General features: G+C 40.9%; 1 protein-coding gene across 2 annotated transcripts; it reads left to right on the plus strand.

The window, feature by feature from the left end:
* The first annotated feature begins 507 nt into the window (after positions 1-507).
* On the plus strand, positions 508-26,746 carry si:dkey-1h24.2 (uncharacterized protein LOC100137117 homolog). Of its 2 annotated transcripts, none has more exons than XM_031291904.2 (5): positions 508-987; positions 11,674-11,922; positions 18,581-18,842; positions 23,371-23,498; positions 24,295-26,746. In XM_031291904.2, the coding sequence occupies exons 1-5, from the start codon at positions 843-845 to the stop codon at positions 24,864-24,866; spliced, it is 1,356 nt and encodes a 451-aa protein (XP_031147764.1). In that variant the 5' UTR covers positions 508-842; the 3' UTR covers positions 24,867-26,746. The 2 variants fall into 2 exon arrangements, with proteins under 2 accessions (XP_031147764.1, XP_031147765.1); XM_031291905.2 differs by having other exon boundaries at positions 869-987; positions 11,723-11,922.
* The last annotated feature ends 889 nt before the right edge of the window (positions 26,747-27,635 follow it).

Consider the following 27,635-nt stretch of genomic DNA (forward strand, 5'->3'; position numbering starts at 1 on the left):
CTCCATTACATTTATTTGACAGTTAATAGTTACCAACTAATTTTCAGATTTGCATTTTACATTAACAAAACATATAATAAGCGTGTAAAATACAATGCATCATAAAGATTAAACCAGTTGCTGCTAAATGCTTCTCTCCGCTATGTTCACCATCTAGCTGCTAACTGTGTCTGTGTGCTGTTTGGCCTGTTACCTGGGCAGGAAGTGTACAGTGGGGTTTTGCAGCTCTTTTCCTAAAACAGCTAAGCTAATAAGCATATTCATACTGCTTTGGCTAACTTGTATATGACAGTCGTGAGCTGAATGAAGAGAGGGAGGGAGGGAGTGTGTGAGAAAGAGAGAGAGTGAGTGAGTGAGTGAGTGAGTGTGTGTGTGTGTGTGTGTGTGTGTGTGTGTGTGTGTGTGTGTGTGTGTGTGTGTGCGTGCGTGCGTGCGTGCGTGCGTGTGTGTGTGTGTGTGTGTGTGTGTGTGTGTGTGTAAGAGAGATAGACAGGCAGAGAGCTCCTCAGTTGCCTTAGCAGCGCAGCTTCATTCCTTCACAGTCGGGCTTCAGTCCGGTGCTGTGAGCGCTTCGCTGCGCTGCGCTTCACGGGGCTTCCCATAGGCTACGACCGCACGTTAATTAACTTCTCACGGTCCGGTTATTGTCCCGTTATTCCACGGTGTAAGAATTTAAAATTAGTGAAACTCAAACTGGAGTTTTTTTCTCCAAGTTTCACACTCCGGCTGTTGTGAAGAAAAACGCGACTGCGGCAAGTTGTTCCAGCGCGGCTCCAGTTTTAAGCAGCCCACGCAGGTGTAGGCTAATTAAGCGGCTAATAACCGTCCTGTCGCCGGAGAGGATGGCTCTGCACACGGTGAATGGCAGTGCGGCGGACGTGTCGGCGGACTGTGCGCAGCAGGGGAACCTCAGCATGGAAGTTACCGACTATAATATCAGCTGCAATAACGGCTCTGTCCTCCCCAGACCGGCCAGAGGAGTCAACGGTAAGATTGCTTCTTTTTCTTCTCTTCTTCTGTAGGCTCCACCAAGCTGTCTCTCATTAACCATCCAAGCTGAGGGTGCTTAACTGTATTAATGCTTCAGATGGCAACAAAGACAACATCTGGCCCCCAAACAGACTAAACAAATAAGGTGTTATTGTTTTTTCTTAAACTGATTATCAGGATTTGGATAGGCTATATGTCTCTTGTATGGCTGTCATCTTTTTTATAATAGCCTGTCTGTTGGCACTGGGAAAAAAACAAGTCAAACTATTTTTTCTTCTTTTCATAAAAACAAGTTCATATCTGACAGTGAGTAACAGCCTACAAAACAAAAGGGTCAACCTCTTAATAGAAAAGATGCTATTCATTCAGCTTGATGCTGTTGTTTGCCTCTAATTACAAAGTGTCACCTATGAAAGATTACCTGCTTAAAATATAATCAGTAGACCTGATGTCATTCTTCACAGATTTAATTTGTACAAACAAAGGGCACATCGACCTTCTAACATCACAGATTGTTCTTTAATTTTTCTACTCCGTGCACGTTCACTGTGTTTTACCATTAAATGATTTCCAATCAGGAGTTCTGTGTAAATGAAGTTCTTCAGTCTGATTGTATGCAATCAGTCACCAAGCAGACCAATTTACTGCCGCTTCTCTCTGCATCAATAATGCCACAATCAGCAGAGTTGTTGTGTGCAGTGTGAGAGCCTTTTTTTTTTAATTCTGAATGTTGATTTTTACTGTGTACATTTCTCAAAATGCTGCCTACCCGTTGAGGAGATTAAACCCTAAACCAGAGGTGAAGATAAGGCCCACAAGCCTTGTCTCATATCAGGATACCAGTGGAAAATAAGGGCTGATTAGGTAATGAGGTCTGAGCGTGGGAGAGAGTTCTATTTTAATTTTTTTTTTCCTGCTGCTGCTGCAGTATCAAGTAAATTTCAAATCTTCCAACCACTAAATAATTCACAGTCTGGGCTGCATTACTTGTATTGACCTAATACAGGAGGCAGGCTGGAACATCACTCAACTACCCAGAGAGCAAACGCTGTGGGGTGTGTTCAGTGTTTGACCAAGAGAAATGTCCTGCTGACAGATTGTCGCCTCCATCTCATTCCCTCTGTGACACACTATGTCATATATTGCTGAAACACTAATGGTGCTGTTTGATGATATAGCTCCACAACATGGCAATGTACACACACACACACACACACACACACACACACACACACACACACACACAATCTTCTTTTATTTACCTTAATCCTTAGTGCTCCTTCTCTGCAGTCTCCCTTTAGGCCAAGGAGAGAGCAATGGAGCGTGATTATGCAGCTGTATTGCTGCTCTCAGATATGATATTCCAGTGCTGGGACAGGAAATTAAAGTCCCACCCCCAACTTCCACTTGTGGAATTACTGCTGTCCGATTCATTGAATTGGAGATTTTGTCCTTCACTTGCAAAAGGACTGAGATGCTGATACAGTGAAAAAAATTATATACAAAACGATAACAGCCATTTGATCAAACTAAATCTGGGATAGTAGAGTAAATATATTCATATATACAGCATTCCGATGATGGACTGAATATAAAACACTAAAGCAATGAGAGAAATTAAGCTGATAAATTTTACTTTGCATGCAAATGGCCTGGGCTTCTGATACATGGCTTAAATATTAGTTTTGAGTCAGACAGATGTTTATTTTGTTGGTTATGTTAGGAATAAAGCATTAATCACATAGCAATGTGATTCTGAGCAATAACTGAGCAATAATTCTCAACTTTTAAAATAGAATAGAAAGTGATGCATTTTTATGAAAGCAAAAACAGCAAGTTGATCAAAATAACTCTAATAGGTATCTGTACATATTTCCACATGTTGAACCAGAACACTGAGCATAAAAAAGCAATGAGAGTGTAAATGAAAAATGAAGCTGAGAAATTTCACATTACAAGTTATTTTCTATGCGTAGGACTCAAATCAACAATTTATTTGGTCTTTAAAAAATGTCAGAAAATAGTGGGAAATGCCCATCAGAGTTTTCCAAAGCCCGAGGTGACAGCTTCAAATTACTCCTTTATTCCGGCAGCCCAAAACCCAAAGGTATTCAGTATAGTGCATGAGAAAACCAGAAAATGCTCATATTTGAGAAGCTGAAAACAGTTATTTCTTTGGCATTTAAACAAAAAAAAAAAAAAAGAATTCATGAGAGTGATCAATCAATCCAGGCTACTAAAAGTCTACCCGAGGATAGGCGACAAATGAGACAGATGCTCTCTGTCCTCTGTGAACTTAAACTCATGCATTCTGTTCTCATCCTCTGCTTCAAAGCTCCTTGGCAAAAAACCCTTGAGATGGAGAAGATTAAATACACTATCAGAGGATCAGTTAATAAGTTGTTCTCAAAATTTGAACTCTTTTTTTTTTTTTTTTCAAAGGCTACAAACACTTCCTGACTATGGAGATGGATGGAGCTACTTGAAGTTGAGAACTTTCTATCATCTAAGTACACAATTCTAACCTCTGACTGACCAACGACTGCTGATTGGATCTGAAACAACTAGTACAGGGCCCATTTAAAAACATGCCTATTCAGAATGGGACAATGGCTTGGCCTAATGTACTGCTGCTTGCAGCTTTCAAATGTAACTAACATTTACCATTAACAAGTACTGCACTATACAATTTTGAGGTACTTGTACTTTACTTGAGTATTTCTGCTGATACAGACACGAGCTGAGCCGGACTGTGTAGGCGGCGAATGGTTAATGACCTGTTTTTTTGCTGTTTTTTTTTTAACCGGCTGCTCCCACGCAGCAGAGTTAAAACCACAGACAGCCAGGTAAAGATGTGCTGGAGTCAGTCTGCAGAGCCGTGTCATAACATGATCACGGTAATAAGATCAAATAATTGGACATTTTTTTAAGCAACCCGGTGAGGCAGAACTAACAGCACACACACACACACACACACACACACACACACACACACACACACACACACACACAGGGTGTACAAGATATTTCCTCCTTCGCGATTATGAGCTGCTGCCTCTTGTGCACAATCCACATCCTGCTGCGTCATACATTTAATAAGGAAAATCGATTATAGCTTTTATATGCATTTATCTCATCAATTCACTCCATGGATAAAGCACATAAGCACACATATCACAGATTATGAGGGTGTATAGTGTCGCCTGTCGAGTAGACAGCACAAATAAAGATCTCGTCAGCCATATAATGATTGTGTTGAGGTGTAATGCCCTCTGTCTGCACGCCGGCTTTATTAACTCGCGAGAGCGGAGGATTAGAGGGGGAAAGGGCGAGAGCTTTATGGGGTTATCTGGTATCAGTCAGACTGCATATAATGGAGGTCTAATTTCACCGTCGGTTAATCCTTAGTGATGTGACTCGCTAAGCGATGAAACAAATACAACCATACTTTATAGGGCTCTCCTCCCCTGTGCAACCATACATGATGAGCATGTTCAATGATCGTGAAATAGATGAGCTTTAACTTCTAATCAATCTTTCCCTTGTGACGTGAAGTTTAAGGATCTCTATAGTCCGGAGAAAGTCCAATTAGTAATTGCACTGCAAACTTTGGGAATACAGGTGCCTCATCGCTGGCTTTGTTGCCATAGTGATTTATGGGAATCAAGTGGTAAACACCTCGGCTGAATGTTTAATTCGATGAGGGAGTCCCTTATGCAGCTCCTCTAATAGCTACGAGGTGCTTGTTCCAATGAGTTCATATGAGGCAAATGAGGAAACTCCTATATAATCAATTTCAACAAGTTAGGGTCAGAATAATTGATTTAACTTCCTTTAATGAATACCTTAGTGGTAACTAAAGCAATTAAAAAACATACTGCACCATTAATTACATTGTGTAGGCTGGAAGAGGTTTGTTTGGGGATGCATTTGCCTTGATTGACAGGCGTCTCTCAACCTCCTCTTACCCATTACACTCTACATGGTCTCAGTTAAACTACTGTTATTCTTAATGCAACCTACATGCAGCCGTTACTGTAAACTGAGGCATCTACATACTGTACACCATAAGTATGTACATGTCTCCTTGAGAACATGAACTCAAATTGCAGCCTGCCCATCGAACACTGGCAGGCAGGCATATGTTACCATCCGGAGAGGCTGCAGTGCAGTAACTCTGCTAAATGCTTTACTTTAAATAGACATGAGCTCACACCTAATGTCCATGTGCTATCTGCCATCCCATATTGCCCCTTAAGTTTACTCTTTTAACATGCTTTCAACTATTCACTTTAGTGTCTCACAGTATGTTAATGAGGCAGAGATTGGAGGAATTAATGCAATTTTTTTCAATTAAAAGCAAACGTGCATGTCTGACAACGTCTTGTGGGCAATTGAATATGTGCTGAGCTCGTTCGCACAAGCTCTCTCCAACTTCCAAAAATGTCCAGATAAGGACAGATCAATATTATCCTCTCACGGGTGTGGAGGAAAGACTAATTGAGTTTAATTGTGCTGACTGATACAGTAACTCGCCTCATTATAGTAATAAAATGTGACAGAGACAGAGCTCTATGCTAAATTGCTGTCAAACATAACTATACAAATAATGGACGCAGCTTTCGGGTTTTGAAAGTGAAGCCAATGCGGAAGTGCCTTAAACCAGCATTCTACCTGCAGTTTCTTTCCAGCAGGGGGCGACTCTACTGGTTGCAAAAAGAAGTTGGCTTGTTTCAAAGAAAATAGGCAAGTTTCCCTATAGCGTTTAGTTTAGCGCAGCACCAATGCAACCATAGTGTCATGACAACACAGTGGCTTAGCAGCATCATCCTCCACAGCTTTGCCCACTCATCCAAAAATCGTCACGTCCGGTTTAAAAAAAACCAAGATGACGACGTCCAAATTGCCAAACTCAAGGCTTCAAATGGTAGTCCACAAACCAATGGCTGACGTCACTGCTGCTACGTCAATTATATATGTTATATTAAGAATTAATTTGCCACCACCTTTTAGAGTAATGCATGTTTGGAGAATAGAGCTACAAAGAAGGCCAATAGGTCATATCTGCAATGAGTCAGAGTCATATATTCAAATATATCAAAAACCAATGGGATTTTGTTATAAAGCTTACAAATTCTCTTTGACACTTTCAGTCTAAAAGGGATCCGCATACACAAGGTGAAATCAGTCTTGGTATTTAGCGATCATGCTTTTCTTCTGTGATTGAACTGAAAATGATTGATTGGATCGATTAGGACATGCTGTCAACTCTTCGAACTTACAATTGGAATTTGTAAAGGGCAGCGTCTGATTAACAGTGACAACCAGCGAAAGAACGATAGGGATTAAAGCTTGAGCTATTTAGTGCTCTTTGATCTATTATTGGCAGTGTGGACACAAATCTTGCATTGGAAGCAACCTTCCATGTTTGGATTCAAATTTGGAGTGCTTACTAGCTGAAACGAGTCCAAAAAAACGAGTCCAAAACGCAACCGTTAATGGTTATAAGGAAACAGATGTTTGTAATAACCAGCAGGCCCTTGTGCTCAGAAACCCTATCAGAAAAAAAAAAAATTCAATTTCGAAACGAAACATAGTCGGACTTGAATCAAGCCAATTTTTCATGTGTTATGTAGCAGATAAACACCATAGAAGGTTACAGGTTATTACAGCAAAGGGCACACACACACACACACACATTGATTATTCTTCACTAAAGTTACAAGGCTTATTGGAGGTTGTTGATTGTTTTTATTCACATTCCTGCCAAAAGCATCACATCAGATGAAAGTGTTAAGTGAACCAAATATGAAAATGCAATAAAGTAACTTTAAAGCAACTTTATTGTAGGTTTTGTAAGGACCATCTTATTTCCAATTCTGCCATTTCTGTGCCGTCACTGAGAGACAATATTGTCCTTGATACTGAAAAATGTTTAATGAGGCCACAGAAAAGTCAACCAGTGATAAATTTGTTTTGTCTCTTTACGGACATTTTCTTCCCCCTAAAAAGATGTTTTCATCTCTGACTTTCCAAAGGAGACTATTTGTAATAAGAATGAAAATATAATTTAAGGAGGTTTTTTTCCTCAACAAAATGGTACTCTGGGAAATGTAATCATATTGGACTCATTTATGTAATATTACAGCTGTAAGACAAAATTCATTATAGCAAATTACATTCATATCGATAGGTTAACAATCTCGGGATTTAGCCTCTGTAGGAAACGGCCAATATTTCAGGGTTCCGGTAACCCGATAACGGCCTCTTCTGTGCGCCGCTCATCGTTTACAGTCCGATTAGCAACATGAGAAACGAGAATGGAGTTGGAGTTGAGAGACAACATCTACAACCTAATCTCTATAAACAAATATCTGCGTATGAATGCATATAAATAAATAAGCTAATAGAAATCGAATACATCATCAGACAATAGCCAATGGGTTCCGAGATTACATTGAGCCAATGCATTATTTGCCCTTTTCAGCCAAAAATGGCAAATAATTCACTGAACGTTCAGTCAAGACCATGAAGGACAAGTTTAAACAAAAGAGAATTAGTTGCTGACTCCCACAAGTTCAGGACTCATTACCGGACTCATGTCTACTGCTTCACAGGTTCATTTCCACAGGGGTTTCTGCTCACTTGAAATTAGGCGTAGCATCAGATCTGGACAGAGCTGACAGTCATCTCTAACATTTCATCATCTCACAGGGGCTTGGTATGAAATACAGCCTCATGGCTAGGTTGTGATTAAAAGGATAGTTCAGAATTGTGGCAACTCTGTCACATGGCCTCTAAGATTATTACTGCTCACTATTAATGATCTTTTAATTCATGTATCAAGATGAGATCCAGCTCCATCATTTAATTCCTAAAGATATTCCTCAAACTCCACATCCCCCAATTAAATGACTTCCAAATGACTAGCTGTCCCTATGCAGTCGTGCTAGTCCTCTCCTAAAAATAAGACAAAGTGAAGTGATGGAACTTTAATGATCCTTGTGGAGAAACAGGGGGACGGTTTGCCTCGCTGAGCAGCCAATAGGATACTAGGGCTGGATCGAAATATTTGAATATACGTTCGATGGGTAGGTATTTGATGTTGGGATTTGTATATGCGTTGTTTTTTTACGTGCATGCAGGCTGAAATTCACTGTGGTGTTTTGTCGGGATTAAGCCGCTAGCTAAATGTCGGAGAAATGTTAAGTTACAAGCGAGCAGTCTGATGTTTGTAGAGGTCTGTATGGTTATACTGTAGCAGACTAGTGTCGTTTTCAGGCGATGTGATAAAGGTAAAGATAGTACGGCCGTGCATAATATGTCAATGCTCTGGCATTGGCTGGCTGAGCATGCATTCACAAACACTGCATTGGTCCTCACTCGTCAGACAGTCCAGCAAAAATGCAGGTCTTCCCATTTATTTTAACTGCCTACAGCAAAAAGTTGAGACCGATTCAACTTTTGGAGAAAAGCAACCCAACGTTACCCTGTGGTGGACTATCATGTAAAACCTGTCGTGCCAAGGCATTTATCCCCCACAGACTGTTTTCGGCGTGAGTGTCCCGTAACGTTAGAATAAACAAGAACCATCACTGCCTCTATCGCTGCCACAAAAAAGTTTTGAAACACTACGAAGGTAAAAAAAAAAAAACTAAACACAAGCACTGAACTGCCCAGGAGTTTGTGTAACAATAGGTGGATTCATCTCTTTTCTTTCTCTGTGAAATAAAGTTACCTTCAAGTGCAGTCAAAGATGTTGAACATTTCCCCCCTCCCCCCCTTTGATAGCTGTGAATAGGCTTTTCTCTGTTGATAAGTACCTAACTTCGAAGCACAAAATATGGTATTTGGTACAGCCCTATAGAATACACAGTACAAATAGAGCAAACAAAGGTTAAATAAACAGAAACAACGCAAGCATAAGCAGTAGTGTTGGATCTCTCAGCCCTGGGTCATGGCTAAAATGTTCCGCGTCAACTGCTGCATATGAGCAACTCAGAAGCCATCTTTTTATCTGTGATGTATTTATAGATGCTTTTGTATTTGAACACAGCTGTCACGCTTAAGGGAGTCAAAGGAACCAAAGTGAATTGCCATGCCGTCGTTAGGCTCAGGGGAGCCAACATACCACTGGTGCTCAATGAATAGATAATTCCATTTTCACTCGGCTGGATCGCTCACCATCTAACACAATAGAAGCTGCTGAGCCAGTGGGGGCTCCCCACTTGTCCGTGAACAAAGTCTCACAAGTGAGTGCTTATTATGCATATCTCCCATAACTCTGTTGGGTAAATCCAACTCTTGTCAAACTTCTCACACCTGCGTTGCAGATTAATCATTCAGTGACTGAAACAAGGTGGATGTTTGCTTATATGAACTTGACTGTGATGTCAATCTCCAGCTGAAGAAACTACTCTCAAAGCCATCAGAGGATTTTCTTATCAAAAGAATAATTCATATTTGCAGTTGAGGGCGACTGGGTCTCTTAGATGGCAGAGGTGATTAACATGCATCCTGCAGTGTACTGGGTTCAAACCCCTCAGCTAACGTTACACTAGCTTTGCTGTCTAGGTCCTCTGCGTACTGTCCGTTAAATGAAAAACATTTACCTAATACTGCCTACAGCCTTTTGGATTTCCTCAACATTATCATATTTATTTCAAACAGTTTTTTCTTTAAATGTAAAATATTACATTATGTTTGGCGCAGCATGGGACTATTGCCAGAAAGACACATTTAAATGGGTTTAAAACAGCAAATAAAAAAATCATAAAAAATTTAATTTTCTTTATAAAGACAACAGTCCTTTTGCAAGATGCAATACACAAATGAAGGTTAAAAAATACCCACACAGGACAGTAAGACGATGAAATAACAACATCAGCAATACAATTCACATCCACAACAAATCCTGCAGAGTAACGCTGAGCAGCAAAACATTGATGCATTTATATGATAACTTCCACTGTTCAGTATATGCAACACTGAAAGCTATTGCAAAGCAACAGAGCACAAATGAGCATATGCATATGTGAGCCATGCAGAGTAGCATTAAACAATAATAAAGTATATAAACAAACAATCATATGCCTACTTCTCTTAATACAAGGTTCATAGAAAAAGTTAAAAGAAAATATTAATACTACAGTAATAATAAAATACTAGTACAAGACCGTAAAACTCTAGCAGCAAAATACATATGGATATATTGAATAGTGTGTGACATTCTGTCTTGTTTTTCGCGCATGCGGGTCGGACAACTGGACGGAATCCGGATCGACTTATAGAGATTCCTGCCTTTTATTAGCTACATTATATCTTGTTCCACGCTCCCATTTTGTAATGCCGGCTTCCTTTTCAACATTCATGATGAAGTACAACACAGTATATTATTTTGATCGTAGCGTGGCTTCAACAGACCATTTTCTTGTGAGCACAACTATTTATGTAAAGATAAAATAATAAAAGTAGTCTTCATTAAAAGAAATTTGTAGTAGTGATGTGAACATACAGTAGGCTACAGTTTGTGTCTTGGTTTCACTCCTTATGAAGGAGCGTGTGCCTTCAGGGTGATGTGTAGCGTTGTTTCTGCAGGCTCTGCTGCAGACTCCCCATGGCGCTGTCTTTAATCAGAGGGCTCAGTCAGCGCAGCACATGGCCGGCCCCGACCCTGTCCTGTTAGATACTCTCATTCTCACACAGACTCGCTGTGACAGGCCGGTGTCAGTGAAGGGAGCATCCCAAAAACCCTCTGGCTGGGCTGTCCTGCTTTTACTGATGCTCAGCTGGATGGCAGCGCTGAAACTAGGAACCCATATGAAACACGCTTTCTTTTAGAAGACCATTCTTACATTTACAACAAGTAATAGTCCTGCACAGACAATGTTCAATGTTGATTCATATTCTGATGATGCAAATAATGTTTAATTTCTATCTTGTTCTTCCAGTTTGAGTTATATTCCCAGGTTAGCACCTGGCACAGTCTGTTCAGCACTCATGATGTTTGACTTTTTCTTTTAGTATTATTTTAATTATAATTTGGCTCACAGGGCGGGGAGGAAAATATTGTCACCAGCACAGTTTAAGATGTTGATTATGCAACGTAATTCTGTCTTGTAATAGACTCTGGTGTTGTTTATGCGCCCGAGTTTTATTTCCCACGTGAACAACCTGATACAGCCATTTTCCCTTCGTGTTTTGATGTTATTTTCTCACTTCCTTCTTCAACATCTTATTTTATTATTTCACGTGTCATTTAATACGTTGGTTGCTTGAATGAATACAAGAAAAACAACCAACACCTGCATACAGATGAAATCAAATATTCTACAATTTAATTTTGTTAATCTAGTCAAAGTCTTTTTAAACCATGTAATAGATCAATCTTCCTCTTCTGCCTCTTTTTATTTATTTGGCACAGTTGTTTTGTTATTTGTACATTAAACATTTTATTGTCTCTCGTGACTACAAGAAAAACAGGCACACTCAGAGGTTTTGATGAAACAAGTTCATATTTTCTATTTTAGAAGACAGACAACATTCATTCAGTGTGTCCCATTAATTCAAAGCTGTGTACTTCGTTGTTCACTTGTACAAATGCACTTCCTTCCTTTAATTGATCAGCTGAGCTATATACAAAAACAGATCCTATAAATGATGTCCTCTCTCTTCCTCTGTCAGACATGGACTCTTTCCGCATCCTGCTCTACTCTCTCATCTTCCTTCTCAGCGTCTTCGGCAACCTGCTGATCATCGTGGTCCTGATGCTGAACAAGCGTATGCGGACCGTCACCAACTCCTTCCTGCTGTCGCTGGCGGTCAGCGACCTCATGATGGCCATCTTCTGCATGCCTTTCACCCTCATCCCCAACATCCTGAAGGACTTCATCTTCGGAGAGGCCATGTGCAAGACTATGTCCTACTTTATGGGTGAGGATGAGTTTCAAACCTGCTTCGATATTTTGGGAAATATGCTTATTCACTCTTCTGCCAAGAGCTAGATGGGAAGATTGATACCACTCTTATGTCTGTACGTTAAATATAAAGCTAGAGAGAGCAGCTGGTTAGCTTAGCATAATGACTGGAAACAGCTAGCCTGGCTCTGTCACCTCCAGGAAATCAGTGTGCCTGGAATAGTCCTGCACACAATCCCCCTAAAAACCACAACCACAACCTATCATTTGTTTACACTTTGGTTTTTGTACAGATTCAGCAAGCAAGACATGTTGTGTTAATTAGTGAGTTTTAGAGGTGCTGGCAGGTGGATTTTGTTCCCTTCAGGCACAGCCAGACGCATGTTATTTCTTATCCTTTTAATTTTTAAATGAAATGCTAATTTGAGTCACAGGAAATTCTTTCCAAAAACATTCACAAGGAGCCGGAGTCATGCTAAACTGAGCTGTTAGGAACAAGGGTGAGATTCACGTTAATCTAATCATTTTCTATAACAACAAGCAGATCATTCAGTGCCTGGGTTAAAAGGCATTTTTCTTTTCTAGAACCAAAATCTGGCCCTTTTTGTGGCTGGCCGCTGATCATAAAATGTGCTCCAGCTTTACAATCCTGCCGGAAAAAAAAAGCTCAACATATACCAAGAGCTTTCAGAGAGGCTTTTCTCTGGGCTTCATTTTGCCTGTCAGAGGGTAACCATCATGCTCAAAGTCCATGAACAGTCACACGTCTTCAGGAGTGTGACTTAGTGATGAGCTGGCTCCCATCAGGCCAGAGCCAAGGTGACACGTGAGGCCTGAGTCACACCGAAGCACAAGAGACGGTGGAGAAACTGAGATCGGCTGCAGTACTTGGTGTCTTCACTTTGAGCTTTGAATGGTTGAGGAGAGCTATTGAACAGTGAGGTCCACAATCCTATTATTGTCTCAGAAATGTAATGCACCATCTGTGAGAACAGGCCTGCTGAATCTCCTTTTCAATCACTGGGTTCTCTGAGCTGTGATAAAGAGGAGGAGGGCAGGAGGGCCAGCTGCCTCGGACTTCAAATTCAAACCTTTTGTTATTTGGCCGCTTTGGTTAATACTTCATATGTATGCTTGTCATCTAGTCAAGGTTAGGGCCACAGAGTAGTTAAAAATGATTGTGAACAGATAAGTCACTTAACCACATGTATACCGGCATTTTATTAAACTGCGAATAATGACTAGGATGTCCTCCACTACCGCGTTACTTTCTCAATCAGCTGCCTAAAAATGCAATAACACATTATTTCCCCTGCAAAATGTATGCAATTTAAGAATTTCATTAGTCTGTGTTTAAATTAATGTCTCAAAGGATGATCAAATATATATCCATCAGATGATAGAGGTTCTTCTAAAAGACAAAAATTCTGGGGAGAATCTTCAGCAGCACGAGGGGCTTAATGATGCTACGGTACAGCCCCACCCAGAATTAGGTTTAGTTTAAATGTTTGGTTCTAGAAGGCACCAAGACACAGGAACTACTGGGCCTTTTACTTCCCCTCTAGCATTTTGTTCTCAGGATGGTACACCACTTCATTCAATTAAAAGATTTACTGAAGGGAGAAAGGTTCTCAGAGCTTGCTAAAAGGCGAAAATGCCAAAAGAATAATAAAAAAAAAGAAGAAGCTGTGTTTTTATTCCAAATGCCACACATCTGCCACCACTAAAAAGTTATTAAGCCCCCAACTAGCCCTGGCAAGACAACATGTCTAGTGCTGCCTATGGACGGAACATAGAATCATTATACTACTCTATGAGAAAATCGTGCAAAATATAATAATAAATAGAAATGTTTTTTGACAAATATCAGCATCTGCATGTAAAAAAAAAATGCATCAATCAAACCTCCTCCCAGATCTGAGCCCATGAGCAAGGCCTTCTATCAGCCAAAACCAATCAATACACAGGATCATTGTGACCTTCCTCACCCATTGATTGTGTGGCAAACCTACTCGGCAAACTCATTTACCCTTTGCAAATTCATCTGTTAACACATGCCCATTAGACATATAATACACCATCCATCCTTTGATTCCCCCGTTCCTCCATGCATCCATCTATCTGCCCCTCATTCGATAATCATGTGAATCATAGCCCGTGTACTGTTTCGGTGGCAGTTATGAGATCGATGTTGTAATATTCTGGGTGCGTGCGTTTGTGTATATGTGTGGCCTTCAAGTCACATTTATGTATCCATGTTTGTGTTTTTATTGCTGGTCATAAGACAATTACTAACCAACTTACCAGCTCCGTCTGTCAGCTACCCCTAAGGTGCAGTTTGCATAATGTATTCTAATTTGGACTTTCATGGCCTCCAGCAAACCTTTTACAGAACTGGATGCAAGTGCCTCTGGCACCTATAACAAATTAATTCCATTTGTAAAGTTTGTATGCCTTTAGGATTCTTTAGGGCAACTTTCCACTGGGAGAATTAGGTGTGAGCTAAGAAATAACAGGCGTAGTGTCAGCTGAGGAATGTAAATCTTTTACCCCAGGTTGAGGTGTGCTGAATTCCCCTCGATTTAAAACTTCACAGTTCCGCTCAGAAGCCAGTTATCAAGCAGACTACTGTGAGTGTTCGCCCGACTCGTGTTTAACGAACAAGAAAAGGATTAGAGCTTCTTCATCCCGAGAAGGGAAGATACAGCGCAGGGGAAGAATGGGAGCATTTAGTTGGTTAGTTGGCTGGTAATTAACTTGGCTGTACCTTGTCCAGGATCACAGCACAATCTCCTCTCCTCAAACATTAGCCTCGCAATACTGCCAAGTGTCAGGGAGGCAAGCTCTGCTCAGCACGGCTGTGTGAAAACTCAACTAGAGTGGACTCTGTGCAGCAATAACTAAGACACAAGAGACGTGTATATAATGATAAAGTGTCAACTTTAATATAGGCACAGGAAACTCATCAGCAACAGGTATATTGAGGAGCTGACTGTACTATGTAATATATTATAGTATAGTATATGTAAAATGAAATGGAGGTTTATGGGTTTCACTGGTCGTCTTTATGCACTGCTGCTTACTGCACATACAGTAATAATAAATGGGAGCATATGGTCTACAGTTGCCGCAGTCTATTTTAAAGTGTTTACGATTTTCTGTTTTGTTTCATGACTCTTCTATTAGAGGCCGAACAAATTGCTCCATCAGTGCTGCTGATCTCAGATCAGTGTTTGCTTTCCCCGCCAGTAATAAAACAGATGGTCAAGTGGGCCTGGACTGAAATGTTGAATGGGTTGATGAAGAATCTAATCCCTCAGACAAGAAGCACCCTAGTCTTTGGGCTGTCTGTGTACCTGAAACGAAACTGAAATCAATTCAAATGAGTGGAGTATCAGTGCTATACATCACCTGGAAGGGCACTTCCTTTGAGTCTGAATGTGCACAACCTCCCAGCTATTAGTCTTTATAAGTGTAGGGTTTGAAAACATCACTCATTTGAAGACCTGTGGCTCTATTTCACACAGGCTTCACCCTCTAATGGGGCTCTGTAGGCTGAGCTACTCAACATAATGTAATGTATCCATGCACTGAAAGATAAATGCATATGAATGTGTTCTACCAAGAATAATAAGCTAATAAGAAGGCAATATAGCCCGACTCCTCATGCAGTTTTTATGCTGGTTGGTGGTGATGAGGACTGTGTCATAAGGATGTAAGGTGTTAATTTGTGAGCTTTAGACGTGCTAATAGTTAGATTATGCTACTTTGGACAAAGCCAGACAGCTGTTTCCCTCTGTTTCCAGTCTTTATGTTCAGCTAAGCTAACAGTCTTGTGGCTATAGCTTTATATTTACCGGACAGACATTAAAGTATGCTCGATACTCGCCTTACCATTCCTTTAGAACTTCTTTCGATGCAAATGCCTTGAATAGTGTTTCTTTATACTTTTAACTGCATTTTACCAACAATTGTTTTACTCCTCTCATTATAATTCGCTTTGTGCTTTAATTCTGCTGTGTCTGTCTGCTTTGTAAAGCACTTTACAAAAGTGCTTTATAAATAATGCTTCTTCGTTTTCGTCTTCTACTCGTTTTTATTGTTCCTTTTGAGAAAAAGACTAAAATTCTTACACATCTGCGTTCCACATTTTCACAATAAGTGTAAGCCGGGCACTGTGGCTTGGCATGAGCACCTTCAAGCTTCAATAAAAGACCCCCCCCCCCCATGTGTGATTTGGTGTCTCTCTTTGTCTGTGCTTAGCACTTGAAAGAGATGTGTGGGTGTGAGAGACTTATTGTGCAAGACTTTTACAGTGCCGGTGCGCACAGTTAAGTTCTTACTTACTGTTGACTGTGCCACCCACCTCCTTCTGCGTAGCCAGAGCTGGCTATTTTAGTTGACTGGTAGTGTACAGCGGTCGACAGTCAATAAAGGATTGTGTCATGGAACATGCAGAAAGGCCCTTGATCTTATAGACAGTGAAGGCTGACAAAAATAGAAATTGTAATAGTAGTTCTATGATCACTGGTGGCGCCTACTAAAGAGCCATCCTGCTCTTCCTGATTTTCTGAGCACATAAATACATCTTATTTGTATAACTTCTATTTGGTAGGTAATTAGGTCTGGGTACTGAATTCAATACTTTTTAGGTACCGACAGAATTGCCTTTAAGTATCGAGTATCGAAAAAGTGCCACGTCATTCAATAACCAATTTCAATACCTAAGTAGTAAATCTCATCAGCTACAGTAAACCAATAAGCATGCAGCATGCTTCTATCAAGATCTAAATAATGTTTGTAATTGGCTGTCTAATGTTACAGGTTGCAGAGGCAGGCAGAAAAAACTCTACGTTAAGCACAGAGACTGGGCTCATGTAGTAGGAGCTGAAAAATAATAGAACTAAAAACATGTGTGTCATGTCTGTATTCAGATTTGACTGAGTTAAAACTTCGAGACAAAGTACTATTTGCGGTGTGAATTGCTGTAAACAGTGTTGGTTAACAGGCCAAATCAGCAGTCCTAACTAAAATATCAAACTTCCTGTTGCTTTTAGAACGTGACATGTACCTATCTCTTTCATCTTATGCAGTATCTTTGTCCCCGGGAGATATGCCTCAACCCAGCGGTTTTAGTTTGATGTAGTATCCTGTCAGGTTTCATGTCAGTGTAGCAGCAATAAAAAAAAATACCCTTCTCGCAAAGGGCTGAAATGCTTTTAATAATGCACAGCAGAGTCTCTCTGACTGCTCACAGAGCATGAAAGGCATCTTTTTGTGACGATGACGTTCCCTTTGTTCTGGATTATCCCTACAACTCAGCTCCTTTGTTCTGTTAGAGAAGGGATATGATATAAAGTCGTTCTCTTGCCTCTATCACACTCTGCATCAAATCCCACACCATATATCCTCACAGTTCTCTTCCCAAGCAGTCGACAATACACACTAAATCCTTAATCTTTTAGCTTCTGATAGCAAAGCTTATCACAATAGTATGGAACAAATATTTTTTTATTGCTTTGATGGAGAGACCATCGCCAAAGGTTGATCCCGGAGATTGGATCAATTGTTCTCAACCGAGCCATAGAGCCGTCCACCACTCAAATACTTAATATGGTTCCTGTAGATTGAGTTGCACCATGTTTATAGCAGTATGTATAATGACTTCCTCCCTTGAATGATAATGCAATGTTCACCTTTAAACAGGATGTTCCTGTTGTGAAGGAACAACAGATGGGGATTAATATGTTGTTGCTTCTCGTAGCGACAGAGGATCAGTGGGGTGAATTTATTTCTGGGGGGCTGCTGGTGACACGCAGGTATATCTTTACTAATGCTATTTGTCTCACCTGGCCAGTCTCACCCTCAGAACACAGACTATGCGCTGACTGAGCTTGCTCCCCCTCTGCGGATTATTTATATTCATAGATGCAAATACAACTTGGCCCTGGATTGACTCTGAAGGAATTAAATTGTGTTGGACCCTATAGAGAAAGTGTCCTTGGACAATCACAAAGGTGCTAGCACTATTGAGAGCAGATGGATTTTATCCTAAAACATGTTTTGACTCTTAAATGGAAATGTCTTGTTGCCTTTAATCCTGATTGACGTGGTGGTGGTGGTGGTAACGATAGTATTAGGGCTTTATTTGACTAATAAATTCATGGCACCGAAGGTGAACTGGGAGGTTCTTGCATTGGATGGGTGTGTTCATGCTTGTTATTGTTTTTGTAAGTAATTGAGACTGTTGTATTTTGCTGCTGTAAGCAAGGAGGTGACACATTTTGTACTGTATCTTTCAAAATGTGTTATTGTGTATGTGTTTCAGCAGCTAATCAACTATTTTGCAAATAGATCTCCTCATGCGGTTTTCATGCTGGGTGCTGGGGGAGATGACTAGGTCGTACGGTCAATGTGTAACGTGTTAACGGCAGATTTTGTTATTTTTGGACAGAGCCAGGCTAGCTGCTCCCTCTGCTTCCAAGATAACCGCCTCACTGCTGTAGCTTTATATTTACCTGAAAGACATGTAAGTACTATTGATTCTCTCGTCTAACCCTCAGCAGAGATTGAATAAGCATATTTCCAAATGCTGAGATATCTTGAATCAAGTGCTGAATAGACTAACAGACCAGCTCTCTAAATGTGTTCTTGCTGTCTTTTCTTTCCTGCAGGGCTCTCTGTCAGCATCTCCACCTTCAGCCTTGTGGCCATTGCCATTGAGAGATACAGCGCCATCTGTAACCCGCTGAAGTCCCGCGCGTGGCAGACCCGATCCCACGCCTACCGTGTCATCGCTGCCACCTGGGTGGTGTCACTGCTAATCATGGTGCCCTACCCGGTGTTCAGTGTCCTCAAGTCTTTCCCCAAGGCCAACGGTACTCTTGGCCACATGTGTCGCCAGTACTGGCCCAGCAGGCAAGCTGAGCAGACCTGGTAAGTGCTGTTGGGACTACAAGCATGGTGATTCATCAACTCATCATACATTTCTATGATTGGATTTCAGTGATAGAAGGAAAAACCATCTGTATTGCCATTCAGAATTGACAAACTTTGCACAAAGAAAACTTTCGAAAGATTTCACATGCATGACAATAATTTGGTGGATGTGCCTCCATTACCTCAACAGGGATGAGTGAGTATGAGCTGAATAGACGGGAGTCAGTTAGTGAATACAATCTGCTTGGCTTTGGTTCCAAATGTGTGGAGATACTCTGACTTACATGCAGTGTAATTGTGTCATTTACATATGCATTATCAATCAGAAAATTGCTTCATTTTTTTGAGCCGTGCAATCAAACCACTTTCCACTGATTGCTCCCAGTTGGAAAACAGATTTGAAGCTGATTTGGTCATTTTGTTAATTTATCTCAAATTTCCTGCACAGACCTTCAGCACCTCAGCTGTTCTCTGAGCAGTACATTGAAGCAGTAATTGTATTACATTGTGTGTTTGTAAGTGTGGTAGTTTATCCAATAAATTACTTTTAACGCGTTTCAATTTCTGTAACAGATGTGGAATAAATTTGTCAATACTAATGGCTTAGTTTACCTGTGTAGCTCTGCCTTCTAGTGTACTGGGTGATTTTGTAGTTAACTATTGTTATTCAGTATAAGGTAAGTGCGGTGCCAGAGGCTTGGTGATATATATGGTGAGACATAGGGAGTACTCGCAGGGCTAGTTGGTGTGCTGCTGTAGCTCGTGAGCTAATGGCATGTTACATGAAGATGTTAGCGCTAGTCAGTCACAACAGCTCTCTGAGCTTCTTTCTATTTCCTCTGTACTGTGTTGTTTATTCCCCCTGACTGACTGTTCTCAGGATTGTACATTATTTCCATAAAGAGTCATCAAAAAGGGGGAAAAAAGGCTCTCCAAGCTTGTTTGTTTGTTTGTTAGCTCAGCTGGGACAATAAGTCCACACAGGTTATTCAAAAGAAACATTTGTAACATCAAATCCTGTCTCATAACTGTGACGTTTCCATATACAAACAGTACACGGACAACTCACTCATTCATTATGATGTTTACTGAATGTGCTTTGGTGAAGACATGCATACAGCGTGTATCGTACTACTTCTGCAACCGACAACTTCCTATGTTACTGCGCATGACTGCAAACAACTCACTCTACACGTCACTACTACACACTGGTGTTACACAGTACACACTGTAAACACTACAATAACTGTCTGAAAACAGTTCCACTTTTGTGAAGCAGAGGAGGTTAAAAAAAAAGTGGATGGTGCAACACAGCCTATTAGCTTGATGCCCCCGTGAGCAAAACCACTGATTGTGGCGATTCCATTACAATAAAAAGTGGTGTGACTGGGACTTTAGTGTATTTTCCCTCTACCTGTCCAAGTAGAACTACGAGAAGGATAAAGAGTCTAGCTAATGATGGAGAGAAGGCTGAACCACTGGGCTGAAGCTGTAAAGGTGGTTACAGAGGTGGTGTCTGTGAAAAAATGAATGAAATCATTAGGTGGGAGACTGTTTTTTAAGATGTACTATAAAAGGTGAGCAGGCAGCTCCTGTTGAGACATACTTGGAGACCGTATAAAATGGATCCGTTTTCTAGCATAGCAGGGATCGACTACCGAAAAACTGTGAAGCTGGGATGAGACGTCATTAGACAGAGATCCTGTCGATAATGGGTCTGCCCTCAGTATTGGTGCTGTGAGGATATGCATGTTACGATATTGCCATCTTTTTAGATGAACATGAGTGTTTCTCTGCACCTGACTGTACACTGAGAAAGATGGAAGAGTAAAGCTTATGCAAAATGTCTGGAGAGAAACTAATATTGCTGCTGCAGACTGGATTGCTCAGCATTTCCCGTCTCCATGCCCTCTGAGGATCAATACATGCTGCTTTGTTGCTAAAAAAACACCCCAAGTAGATGAATACACAGTCAAGAACAAGATATGTTAGAGCATCTTGGGAGAGACTACTCGGGAATTTTCACAGATCTGTCCATAAACAACGTAAAGTCCTGCAGTATGGCACAATTAAAATGAAAAGGAAGCTGAAAAACCTTTTACATCTCCCTACTTGACAGCCTTCTGTGGTCGAATGCTGTCTTTTCTCCGACTGTCTATCAAACTGTAAAGCTTCTCCGGGAGAGAAGAGGCAGTGGAAGACCAGTTAATTAGTATGCTCGGTGAGGAAAAGGAGGAGGAAGAAAGTCGAGGCTCACAGGGCAAAAGTCCAGATGTGTCACTAAGTATGCTGACCTTTCAAGTTCTAATCACAGTTTATTCTTCCCCCATCATGGCCATCTTTGAAATTAGACCAGGGTTGGGGGTTAAAATCTAGAATGAAAGGAGATACCACCTTTTCCATCTCCCTATCCTATACCTATTTTGTGCACCTAATGAAGCAGTGCATAGAGTAACTGAAGCATCCATTTTTAGCAAAAGATTTTCCAGACACATAAAAGAGCCATCAAGAAGTTAATGAACCGATTTTGTCAAGCCAAAGACAAATGTAATGATTGTTATTATTCTGACAATTTAACGCAGAATGGAGTTTACATAAAAAAACCTCCGGAGGTAATCTTATTAAATCGAGGCAAATCTCAATAGATGATAAAAACACTTTATGATGACCGGATAACATTGGCATGGCAATCCCTCCAATGTTGTTGAGATATTTCCATCTGAACTGACTGACATTGCCATCCATAGAGCTCAAACAACAAAGAGTTTATTTGTAGTCCTATGTATAGTGCAGAAATATGTAACACATGCATATAATTTTCTTTGATGGTTAATATAAACCAAACGCTTTAACTAAAGCCTTTTTTTAAAAGTGAGAAGTGAAAGAGAGGGGCTGTGCAGAGTTCAGAGGGTTGCCCAGGAAGACATTAGAATATCAAGAGAGTGAATGAAACTGCCGCTCTGCTGTCGCTTTCATGTGCTGACTGATGTGCACCGCAAACATCGGTGGTTGAGAAGAGCATTCTGTGATTGACGAATCAAAAGGGAGATGGTGAAAGATGTATTACAATCAAAGTGACACCTTTTTATTTATTTTTTTATTTATTCATGCGTTTCTTTTTTGAGTTTTATCTTTTAGTTCACAAGGTTCTATTCATTTGATTCACCTTTAAAGACTCAATACTTTGATAACTGAAAGTCATTCATTGTACTTCGCTGCATATTTATAATATATTTGAACAAATATGAAGTGTTGCAGCCACGTCTTATATAGAATATATGCAGAGTGGTGTCTGCAATCCGATAAAGACTGAGCCCTTTAAATTGTGTACACGGTTGAAAAATTCCCCTCTGTCAACATTTTCTGCAGTTTCTTTGCACTGTACTCAGTTAACTACTTTTTCTTTGAGGTGCCATCAATCCAAGCAGAGAGAGCGAGAGTCACGGTCATTGTTCATTCTGTGCCAGGAAAATGGAACATATATGATCAGAAAACCGCCGTGTACACAGCCTGGGGCAGCATGAAATGTCTCGCAATTGTGATATTACAGCATATTTAATGTTTATTTGGCAAAATGTAATTTCAGAAATGCCTTCTGAAAAAACATTTCTTTCTGTTGTGTTATATGCAGCCCTGTGTACTGTCTAGTATGATGTGCGGTATCCATGTGACGTCCAGTTGTTACCATACGTGTCAATATGCACTGCGTTACTGTGTAAACTGTTTGATAAGGTCGTGTTGAAAACCTTCCCTCGGTTAAACAGGATGGCTCCTACCTTCTTAAAGAAAGTAGTGTTTTGTAGTGTTAGACCTGCATCAGCTGACTGGTCCAACTGGTTCGCCTCACTCTGCAAACTATAGAGACCTAATGCATGCTCATGTTGGGAAGATCAACATCATGTTTGAGTGCAGTGTATTTTGTTAAATCACTAATTCGAATTCGCAGCTTCTCCAGGTTACACTTTTCTTTATCTTCATGGTTTTGACAAGGCTTGGAATAAAAAAAAGACGATATCTCTAGCTCTAGTTCAATGGTGCTTTTTTAAAAATACTGTCCATCATGAGTCTGACAATGTTATAACATCATGAAAGTATGTGGTAAGGATTTACATATAAAACTGGTAGATATATGCAAACATGGCATCAGCAAAAAAGCCCTGAGTGGTAGATAAAAACAGTCCAAGTAGGTAGAGCAAGTATCGAGGAAGGTTAAACCACAAGGTGCTGACAAGCTTGATAGCCTGCAGGTAGAAGCTGCAGAACTGGCCCAGGAAGCTGCAGTTTTTTTTAACACCACGGGTGTAAAGAGGGCTGTTGGGAAGGGAACGACCATCTGTAGGGCCTCCAGCACAGCTCCAACACATGCATGCAGGTGTTTGAAAAATTCTGTTTTTTAAGTTCACTTGCAGGTTTTCCAGCCATCTGCTTAGAGAATCTGATTGATTTGGATGGCTTCGAGGGCTGATTCAACTCCCTTTTCTCCTCTGACCGTTGTTTTTCTCCTTCCATTCGGTCTGTTTTTCAGGTATGTATTGCTGCTGTTCACTCTGTTTTTCATCCCGGGAGTGGTAATGATGGTAGCGTACGGTCTGATCTCCAGAGAGCTCTTCCGAGGCATTCACTTTGAGCTGGGCCAGAACAGAGAGACCACCGGTGAGATCCATCATAAATTCAATCCAAACGGCAACAGGCTTTTTGTTCACATCGATTTAATTCATACTGCGGATGAAAACATCTACTTCACTTTTTATGGACCTGTGTGAAGCTGTGGTGAATTTCATTAGAAACGCAGGCTACAGCACGATTTCTCAAAAGTCTGGTAAAATATTGCAGCTGCCAGTAATGACACAATTAAACCCCAATTAGGCTAGATATACAGCTAATTGAATGTATTTTATGGTGTTTTAGTGTTATGTTATGCACTTCCAATAGGAACAAACAACCATTCTTAGGCAAATAGATATGCAGCATAACTGTAAAGGTTGCTTTGCCTCAAGCAGAGAATGACATTTTGTTGCTACCTATAGGTTCTGCACCTGTTACATACAAAAATAGACTTAGTCTCAGTTGTGCTAATACCTACTCTGCTTGTTTTCATGCGTGTTTGGAATTTCTCCATCAGGTATAGCTGAAATGTGGTCCCTTTAGGTGATTATTATAATAACTGCTGTTGTTACTGTGTGCATAAGGACCATCAGTTTCCATGGAGTCTTGTGTGTGATTCATCAAGGTTGAAACAATGTGAAATAGCCTTTTGTTAGCAACTGTTGCAACCTATCGCTAAACATAGTGTTTTATTTCTTAGGTATGCAGAAAAATAATGAAGTTGGTTTTTAGTCAGCGTTTCTGTGCTTGCTGTAATCAATTATCAAAGATCCCTTTATCCTTTAATACTTGGCACTTGCATTATGTTGAAGCTCTCCAAAATGTAAACTTTGACTGTCCACAGGCCAGAAGAACGGTGTAGGAAAGGCCGCCACAGGGTCCAACGATGAGGACGATGGTTGCTACATCCAGGTGTCTAAAAAACCCTCCTCTGCTGTGGAGCTCCCCACCCTCTCTGCTTCATCTGGCGCCACCCGGGCCAAAACTGAGCGCCCCCGCAGCAACACCTCGGAGGCCAAGCTGCAGGCTAAGAGGCGAGTCATCCGCATGCTGATGGTGATCGTGGCGCTCTTCTTCATCTGTTGGATGCCCCTGTTCTCCGCCAACACCTGGAAGGCCTTTGACCTGGGGTCAGCCTCCAAAGCCCTCACAGGAGCGCCCATCTCCTTCATCCACCTGCTGTCCTACACCTCGGCCTGCGTTAACCCCATCATTTACTGCTTCATGAACACCCGTTTCCGCAAGGCCCTGCTGTCCACCTTCGCCTGCTGCTGCCGCAACCGGCTCTGCCGCTGGTGGTGCAGGAAGAAGGAGGGAGGAGAAGACGGCGTCACCGCCACCTCCATGGCCACCTCCATGGCCACCTCCATGTCCAAGTTTAGCTACACCACCGTCAGCACCACGGGCACCTGTTGAGCCTGCAGGAGAGAGCTTGATGTTTCGCATCTGCGGCTGTCGGGGCAGTGGCTACTGTGTGCACCATCTGTTTTTGTCTGTATCTTCTGTTTTTCACTCTTCATCTTAATATGCTATGAGTCACACAGTGAGTAATATCCCCACCCTCGTTTATTAGGCCTTTTTAAAAGGTCTCCTTCAAATTCTGTGTGCATGGTTGCAGAATGTGATGCGGGGAAAAAGCTGTTTCAGTTTGGCGACATTTTTCTTGTGTTTAATTGGCAGCATCTGCTTTGTTGCATCCTGAAGAGAACATCAAGTGCCTGTGCTCTTTGTGTGGCTTTATTTCTCATGGTAGTTTGTTCACTAGCTGGCAGACATTTTAGTGAAAAACTGTGTTGAAAATCCTGTGTACCTGTAAATACTGTCTTAACGTTCTTACTGTGCCAAAGGAACACTTTTGACAGAGACACACTGTTGAACAACGAGGACTATTACCTCAGTAATTAATCAGTATGGATTTTCTTTTGTGTTTAATGTGGTTTCATCTTCATTCATTAAGGGCATCTATCTCTCGCATTCTCTGTGTTATCGGAATTATTCTACTGAAGGCTACACAGGGCAACTTTGAATATCACTGGGTCCCTAATTCTAAAATATTTAAACAGCAAGAAATCCTTCTATTTACACGAAGAGATAAAGGTAACAGTTAGTCCAGCTTTTTCTGGACAAGCTTTTTGTCAGCTCTGACTTAGTGTTTCACTCTTATTGAGTTATGTTTCATCACTTCTTGTATGTACAGCATTCTTTCTGCTAATATCCAAACTTCGTCTGATTCTTATTAATAACAGGATGGGTTGGCTGTTTTGCAGCACTGCTCTGTGATTCAGGCTGAAAAGGCAGGTGCATCTTGATGATAAACATCTGAAGACTGTAATTTCGACATAATTTCTTGGCATGCATAAATATGAAAGCCTGGTGTTTAGAATAAGGCAATTTTTTCGTGTTGATCCACCCTGCAGCATAACAAACTGGAATCAAACAGACTTGGTCATGGAACTTAAATCTCCTGTTGCTAGTGCTACAAATGTATGTTGAATACTCATGCAGACATTAACATCAGGATGTGACTCATTACAGAAAGTTCAGGTAGTCCACCCATGAAAGGCTGATTGCACCTGCTAGTTGCTCCAGTCTGACTCAGCTACAAATTGCATGGAAAAGTCAGTCTAACTCACCTTTTCTGCACAATTATCTCTGCAGTATCTTTTATGTACTCTCTCTGCCTTTTGCTGCAGATCTGCCAATTACTCTGAGCATTACCTAAGTACAAAGACCCCGTTTCTAGGCTTAGACTAACAAGGTGATTCTCAGGTGCCCTCTCCTCTCCTGCAGTGCAAATCTCATGGCTTTGTAAAACTGACGACAAATGGCTCTGCTGACGCGCCACATCTGAGCCCTTCAATATATTATTAATAATAATAATAATAATAACAACAACAAGAAGCTGGATTTAAATAGCATCTTTCATTCAAAGAATGGAGCTCAATGTGTGCTACAATAAGGAGAAAATTGTTTGGCAAAAACAAATACAAAGTAATGTCAACAGAAGTTATAGAAATTAGAATAAAAGCATAATAGCAAATGAAAGACAACACTTTACGAGAATAGTTAGACATTTAGGGATATAAGCTTACTTGTTTTCTTGCTAAGAGTTAGATGAGAAGATTGATACCAGTCTCTCCACTCAATATAAAGCTACTCTGTATGCTTTTGTAATTAACTGCTGTTATCCTGCAAAAAGGACTCAGGAAAATAGTCAAAATTGTGTAATAAGTCTTTGTATAATGAGATGCAATTAGCACAGTTTTTACAAGTGTACTTTGAGACTACAAAGCTTTTTTTTTTTTAGCGGTTAAGGCAGCTACACACCGGGCCGATAATCAGCCATTGGACAGTCTGGAGAGGTCAGTGACTCGAGTCTGTTCGGTGTGTTTTGTGCCGTTGTCCGTTGGAGGAGCTGTCTGCCTTCCTTTTGGCCGACCTGTCATGCTCAGTCGGAGACAGGGCAGTCGGGACTCACCCGGAAATGGCGAGCGGGATGACCGTGACTAGAGTCTCTCAAAATCTGACAAAAATCTTTTAAACTGACCTTTGTTGATCTGAAATGAAGACAGATTCAGCAACTGCACGGCCTATTTCTTGCTTAAAATGTTTTCAGAAACATGTTTTGGTGAACTATTTTAGTACAATACGAGATCGTATTTTGAATGAGTCGCCATTAATGGCCGGTTGAAAAAGCCAAAATCCGGAAGCAGCAGCCAGACCCACGTGATGCGTTCGTCCAATAAGCTGCTGTTTTTAATTTTTTGGGTGACAATACAGATTAGCGCCGCCTGCTGTTATAGAGACATATTACGTCTCGTTGCTTTGGTGTGTTCCGAGGAGATTGATCAGTCCAACTGCCTTTTCTGCCAACAGTCGGCCGTCGGCCCGGTGTGTAGCTGCCTTTAGACGGAGCCCAGAGATTTTTTTTTTAAAGATTATTTTTTTGGGCTTTTTAGGACTTTATTTCTACAGGACAGATGAAGACATGAAAGGGGAGAGAGAGGGGGAATGACATGCAGCAAAGGGCCACAGGTTGGAGTCGAACCCACGGCCGCTGCGTCGAGGAGTAAACCTCTATATATGTGTGCATTCTCTACCAACTGAGCTAACCCGGCCACTCTCATCAGATTTTTAACATTACCAACCCTGCCTTTAACAAATTCCAAATTCTCATGAAAATTA

The sequence above is a fragment of the Sander lucioperca genome, chromosome 24 (genome assembly GCF_008315115.2).
Source record: "Sander lucioperca isolate FBNREF2018 chromosome 24, SLUC_FBN_1.2, whole genome shotgun sequence".
NCBI classification, from domain to species: Eukaryota; Metazoa; Chordata; class Actinopteri; order Perciformes; family Percidae; genus Sander; species Sander lucioperca.

Coding starts and splice junctions, on each gene's coding strand:
- si:dkey-1h24.2 (XM_031291904.2), top strand. CDS start 843: ATGGCTCTGCACACGGTGAATGGCAGTGCGGCGGACGTGTCGGCGGAC. Junction 18,843..23,370: donor AGGCAAGCTGAGCAGACCTG/GTAAGTGCTGTT, acceptor TCTGTTTTTCAG/GTATGTATTGCTGCTGTTCA. Junction 23,499..24,294: donor CCAGAACAGAGAGACCACCG/GTGAGATCCATC, acceptor GACTGTCCACAG/GCCAGAAGAACGGTGTAGGA.